The sequence below is a fragment of the Limulus polyphemus genome, unplaced genomic scaffold (assembly GCF_000517525.1).
Source record: "Limulus polyphemus unplaced genomic scaffold, Limulus_polyphemus-2.1.2 Scaffold8181, whole genome shotgun sequence".
Taxonomy (NCBI): Eukaryota; Metazoa; Arthropoda; class Merostomata; order Xiphosura; family Limulidae; genus Limulus; species Limulus polyphemus.
Window position 1 is genome coordinate 22,125 of NW_013673791.1, and position 7,364 is coordinate 29,488.

A 7,364-nucleotide genomic window follows, 5' to 3' on the forward strand; every position below is an offset into this window, starting at 1 on the left:
TTCATGTAGATAGATTATACAAGGTGATTATAAAGAATATACATATACTTAAAATAATTGTCTTAAATAAATAATATATATATACTTAAAATAATTGTCTTAAATAAATAATATATATACTTAAAATAATTGTCTTAAATACAGAATATATATATATATATGCTTAAAATAATTATGTCTGAAATAAACAATATATATATATATATATATTTAAAATAAATAAATATTAAATAAAGAATATAAGTATATATACTTAAAATAACTATATCTTAAATACTGCTTGGCCAATGGAAATAAAATTTTATCAGAGACACATTGGGAATCCCAAGTTTTCTTCAAGGAAATTTGGACACGGTGTTAGACACCAATCTTATACTTAACATCTAATTTAGACATGGTGTTAGAAACCAATCTTACACTGAACATCTAACTTGGACATGGTGTTAGAAACCAATCTTATAGTGAACATCTAATTTTGACACGGTGTTAGAAACTAATCTTGTACTTAACATCTAATTTGGACATGGTGTTAGAAACTAATCTTGTACTTAACATCTAATTAGGACATGGTGTTAGAAACTAATCTTATACTTAACATCTAATTTGGACATGGTGTTAGAAACCAATCTTATACTGAACATCTAATTTGGACATGGTGTTAGAAACTAGTCTTATACTTAACATCTAATTAGGACATGGTGTTAGAAACCAATCTTATACTGAACATCTAATTAGGACATGGTGTTAGAAACCAATCTTATACTGAACATCTAATTTGGACATGGTGTTAGAAACTAATCTTGTACTTACCTGTCCAAATTAGATGTTGTTAGAAACCAATCTTATACTGAACATCTAATTTGGACATGGTGTTAAATCTTGTACTTAACATCTAATTTGGACACGGTGTTAGAAACCAATCTTATACTGAACATCTAATTTGGACATGGTGTTAGAAACTAATCTTATAGTGAACATCTAATTTTGACACGGTGTTAGAAACCAATCTTATACTTAACATCTAATTAGGACATGGTGTTAGAAACTAGTCTTATACTGAACATCTAATTAGGACATGGTGTTAGAAACCAATCTTATACTGAACATCTAATTAGGAGACGGTGTTAGAAACCAATCTTATACTGAATATCTAATTAGGACATGGTGTTACAAACCAATCTTATACTGAAAATCTAATTTGCACACGGTGTTAGAAACCAATCTTATACTTAACATCTAACTTGCACACGGTGTTAGAAACTAGTCTTATACTGAATATCTAAATATTTTGATATTATTATCATTACTTTACTCTTGCTCCCTCTCTCTATGCATACTAATTCTAAGTGTGGAGCAAGAAGGAACTATCTGATCTCATGGTACCATGGAAGAACCAAACTCTCAAATACTTACCATATACGTCAAAAAATATCTAAATCTCACATACTACCATTGTTTTTATTTCTCTTTTTCTTTACGGTACAAGATTTATAACTTGAATAAAATGAATGTCAGTGTGCAGAATAGTGTGGAGATCACTGAACATGGTCGAGAACAGACGGTGTTTTCATTTAAAGATGTGCTGGTTGAGAAAAACATACCGATCACCTTCTGTGATAGATTTTGAAATACCCTGTACCATGTCCAAACTTCTTTGAATTAAAACATGCTTCTAAATGTACCTCTTTACAAGTATATTTAAGATAACAATTTTAAATATACGGTTTTTCTTCTTCAATTATACTGTACACCGAACATTTGAAAAGGGAGTCATTAAAGAGACTTCTTTATTGTAGATGTACTGTTGTATAGTTTGATCGTGATGGAAGTAATATTAGACTGTAAGGTCGGTTTATCTGTAAACATTTAGAGTTCACATAGCCAAAAAAAACGAGAATAAAATTAACAAAATTTAAAACTGTATTGATACACTTAGCAATGGCCATATGGTACTTACTGATGTAGTCTTTTATATTTGATTCACTAGGGTACTGACGGCATCCCTGGCCTGATGGTAATTATCAGTGTCTCTCCTCTAACTGTTCTAACTAAAGAACCTAACTTCAAAAACGTGCTAGATCCTTTGCATTCTTATGGAAGCTCATTTTTCTTTTGTTACTTTAATTGTTTTTTATTTAAGTTTTTTTTCGTTTTTGTAATTTTCTGTGGAAACTACAGCTTTTTTTTATAATATATCTTTAATTTTGTTTTAAGAAGCTTAAAGTCTTTTGTGTTGACCTCTTACTTTATTCAGTACCTAATTAAACAGTTCTAATTTTTATTATTTTTTTGTAATATTATTTGTTTGATTTTTTTTGCTATCAATACAACATTTCATGTTTGTCAGTTTTTACACTATATTTTACCAAAAGGCTTCAGTCAGATTATCCCAACAGGTCAACTTCATTGTGATGCTTAACACTCGAGTAATTATGGCTCTATACAGAGAAAGATTGGTCCAGCGTCCACTTACAGAATTCAGTAACCTGATTCACTTTCAGAAAGTAGATTTTCTTTAATTCGTTCCTGATTTACTTATTTTTCATGCTCATATTTTAAAAATATCATGGATGTTTATATTTAAATATTTTTTCTGATATTATTCAGATCGTAAGTTATTTTTTATTAGAGCTCCAGTATTTTTCTTCTAATTAAGAAAACCAATAATACTTGAACCTTTTAAATTTTTGGACATTGTCACTAGTTTTATTAAAGAAATATATTTTCTTGCATTGATTTCACTATACTTGCCTCATGGTGGCTCAGCAGAAAGTCTGATAGCTTATGTCACTAAAAATTAGGTTTTGATACCTGTTTTGGGCAGAGCACAGACAGCCCTTCATATTGCTTTATGCTTAACAACAAATAAGCACTACTATTTCTGATATTTTTATGTTGAAATAATTTACTTTTAGGCTAAGGTTTCAGTTGCAAAAGATGCATTCACCATCAGCATCGAAGATTAAATATATAAAAAAATAATATAAAATATAATATATAATAACTCACTATTTGTTAGATTATAAGAAATTACCTAAAGACCTAGCAAGTTTTAATTGTGGGAAGAATGTTAGTTACAGAGCATCTACCTCAACTTCATGTTGGATTAGGCTTAATAATATCTAAGATAGATAGAAATATTATATAACTTACAATGTTCCTCCAAAATGACAGAGAGTAAGGTGTGATGTAAGCTGTCTGTTGGATGATAGTCTTAATAATATATATAAGATAGATAGAAATATTATACAACTTAAAATCTTCCTCCAAAATCACAGAGAGTAAGGTGTGATGTAAGCTGTCTGTTGGATGATTGGATCCTTCTAAGGATTATAAATATTACAAATATCGACTATGTCAAACATATCTTAAGACATGGTTCTTTCCTCCAGGTATAAAGCAAGTTAATTACTGGTTGCTATCTTAAAAACTAGTATTTTACAGTTCTTAAACTATTGGAAGTTTTATTGATGATATATTATAATCAAAAATACGTTAGTAACTTAACTTTTAGTGTACCACAAAGTTTATTTTGAATTTTGTTTACCAGAAACACCAATGACCCTTCAAGGACTAAATTTAAAACAAAACTGCGATGTTACTAGACAGTGTAATTTAGTGCTGGCTACAAATATCACAACGTAGTAAACATGGTTCAGTGAAAACAGAATGTTGTTACATAATATATTGGAATCAAATCAGGAAACAGATATGCTGAGGGATATTTAAAAAAAAATGTTTATCAATTATTTTAATTCTTAGTAGTTTGAAACATTTATGGTTGCTGTTAGTATTTACAAACAACTATTGTAATATGAATTTTGTGGATTTAGAAATACTTCTGATGTGCATGTACATATAGGAATTGAATCCTCACAAAACAGAATATACAGAAAATATTACATTAACCTTTATTTGAATATGCTTAATAGAATAACTATCACATTTTAATTTTTTAGTGCACAGCAGAATTTTTAAAAAGAAACTTCATATTTACATTCAATCATTTACTTCTTCTTTCCACTGCAACATGCAAGGAGTTCATACTATTCTCTATGTGCGTGTCTGTCTGTTAGTTGTACTAACATGTGTTATTCCTTATTTTGTCCTTTATGTAACATTGTTGTTTAATGATATTGACAAATTGTTAGTTATTACTGTAATTATATTTTAATTTAAGTGATTTAAATTCATATACAATGTAATCTTTAAACTATAATAATTTTAGCTACATTTTACAAACTTTCATTGCATTATAGCTTTCTGGTTTCATTCTTGTTAATGGGTTTTTATGCACTTTCTGGTTTCATTCTTGTTAATGGGTTTTTATGCACTTTGATAAACAGGGCCCGAAAGGAGAAAAGGGAGATGTAGGAACTTCTGTAAGTTAAAAAGATGCCAACTTCTTTTCATCCTTTTTCTTTTATTCTATTTTTGTTTTGTTTCTCTAGATTCGTTCAAGTAAACCACACATTTTTTTTTCAGTGTATAATTGTATTAGATATTATTGAAGAATTTTACCTTTAAAAATTAAGATTATCTGTTTTCCTAATTTTATTTACGTTCAATTGAATATAATTTTATACAAGGGAATAAATTTAGGAAAAAGAGAGAAAGGATCATTTCCAAATCTAAAATTAATATGAAATTATACTATACATATTTGTCTGTGGGTTTTAGCCCTTTTGTTTTTCATAGCTTGAACTAGAATTCCTCTCTTAAATGGTTTATTAAAGTATCATGAAAGTTAATTACGTTAAAAGACAGTTTTGTAAAATGCTTAAAAATGTAACAAAAGATTAAATAGTATTTTTGCTCTGTTGATGAGAGGATATTAAAAAGTTGTATTTATCTTGTAGTTCCTACATCTTACAAAAGATATCACTTCTCTTTAACCTTGTAGTTCCTACATCTTACAAGATATCACTTGTCTTTAACCTTGTAGTTCCTACATCTTACAAAAGATGTCATTTCTCTTTTATCTTGTAGTTCCTACATCTTACAAAAGATATCACTTGTCTTTCATCTTGTAGTTCCTACATCTTACAAAAGATATCACTTGTCTTTCATCTTGTAGTTTTTACATCTTACAAAGGATATCACTTCTCTTTCATCTTGTTAATAATACATCTTACAGAGAGTATCACTGTAATTTCTGATTTTGTTATATTTTACACAACATTTTCAAGGGTTTGGCAGGAAGAAGAGGAAAGAAAGGAGAGAAGGGGGAGAAAGGTGACCAGGTAAATAAAGTTATAGTAACTTTTGCCAGAAATTTACTTTTTGGAAGAATACTTTCATGAAATTTTAAAAATTTTTAAGCCTTCATAGTGAACTTTATTTTTCTCAAGCCATGCTGAAAGCTTTAATTTGATATATAATAATTTCTATATACTGTTACGTCTCTGGTCGTTTGTTAATTTCCCGTAAAAATTCTTCCCGAGGAACTTCAGCGATACAAGTCCTTTCTTAAATAAAACTACTTTATTCTTTCTCAATACAACTTTGCAACAAACAGAATTTCCACAGTCACTTTAACTTAAACACACGCTATAATTTACAATGATTCACGCACTTTACTTACGGTCACTACCGCTCACTTGACTCGATTATCTGTCTCTATATCTCTCTTCAATCTGCTATTATCTATGCCGGGCTTATATACAAAAATAGAGGATGTCTAGCAAACACTAAAGTTGCCAGGAACAGTCATGATCCTTCTAGAAACTCATGACGTGTTACCAGTGTCACGTGACTTCCACTGTCGTAACAATACTTTGGAAACTGAAAGTTTTATTAAGAGTGTATTTATATATTTATTTATTTTGATTCTGTCAAAATGGTGCTTTACGCTGACTGGGTGGAACTTCTGTTTCAGCGTTAGTTAAGCTTTTTGCTTTGTTCTTTGCTTAGATAGATGGTGGTTCACAGCTGGAAGTGTTTACTATATGAACATTGGATTAGTTTACATGTTCATATTAACCCTTTCACTGCTGCTTGGATAAATGTTTCCCATCGTCATTAAAAATTTCCAAGCATTACATATGGGAGTTAAATCAGTTGGAAAGTATTTATTGACATCCCACCTAATGTTGATATATGATTTTCCTCAATGTTTTCCAGTCAGCTCTTCAGTAACCAACAAGATGCCTAAGTGGAATTTACGACAACTGCATGCTGACCGTGTCTGCGTCTCTAGAGCGGCGAGTAGTAACCCTAATTACTATGTAAATATGCTTGATGCACCTGACTCGTATAGTTTAGAAGATAGTAAAAGTGAGTCAAATGGTGTTCAAATGTGTGATGATGAAGAGACAAGAGGATGCTAGCTCTCCACCTAATGATGATAGTCAAGATGATGAACCTGGACTCAGCAAAAAAAAGGCACAAACATTGTCCCAGTTGCAGTGTGAGGGGGTGGGAGCACTGGTAAATATATACGTCCCAGCTGCAGTGAAAGGGTTAACGTCAGACATAGTTTTCCTTCTCTTACAGCTGTATTTCACGAGGGACTAAACTGTAGCATCAATATAACGGAACGGCATTTTGAACTTTGCAGTTCAACATGATGGAAGAAATTGTAAATAATAATATATGTACACTTCACTTACAGGGGGTTCCTGGTTTAGATGCTCCGTGTCCTCTAGGCGCCGACGGACTACCTCTACCTGGCTGTGGGTGGAAACCCCCTAATGTGGTGAGTTCATCCGTAAAACTTAAATACTCTTGTTTCATTAGTATTTTAGGCAGTGTAGCAATTGTATGCTTTAAGTTTTTGTTTCTTGAGTAGGAAGACATAGGAGTGAATGTGAATACAATGTGTGAATTAATAGTTGGAAATCAGAAAGAATTTAATAGAAACTTAAGTAGAACTTTAACATATCATTAAAATATTTAATTTATTACTTATTACAATAATCAGTCCATCCAAAAGTGCATGAGTAAAAAACCCAAAATTCTGTTTTAGCTCAAACAGTAAAATCAATAAAATACAGCTACTTAGCATTACTTACATTACATCATGTTATTCATGTGTGTAAAACTGACATTACTCACATTACATCATGTTAATCGTGTGTGTAAAACTGACATTACTCACATTACATCATGTTACTAATGTGTGTAAAACTGACATTACTCACATTACATCATGTTATTCATGTGTGTAAAACTGACATTACTCACATTACATCATGTTAATCGTGTGTGTAAAACTGACATTACTCACATTACATCATGTTATATCGTGTGTGTAAAACTGCCATTACTCACATTACATCATGTTAATCGTGTGTGTAAAACTGACATTACTCACATTACATCTTGTTCATCGTGTGTGACATTACATCTTAGCTTCTAATACA

The 7,364-nt window shown here is 30.5% G+C and overlaps 1 protein-coding gene across 1 annotated transcript in view; it reads left to right on the forward strand.

The window, feature by feature from the left end:
- LOC106475175 (collagen alpha chain CG42342-like) overlaps positions 1-6,697 on the forward strand; it is a gene marked incomplete at its 3' end in the record, with an annotated part of 27,532 nt that extends 20,835 nt beyond the window's left edge. The window contains exons 12-15 of the mRNA XM_022379359.1: positions 1,988-2,014; positions 4,347-4,382; positions 5,190-5,243; positions 6,614-6,697. Of these exons, the coding sequence (XP_022235067.1) occupies positions 1,988-2,014; positions 4,347-4,382; positions 5,190-5,243; positions 6,614-6,697 (201 nt within the window). The remainder of the gene's footprint in view (positions 1-1,987; positions 2,015-4,346; positions 4,383-5,189; positions 5,244-6,613) is intronic.
- Between the last annotated feature and the right edge of the window lie 667 nt (positions 6,698-7,364).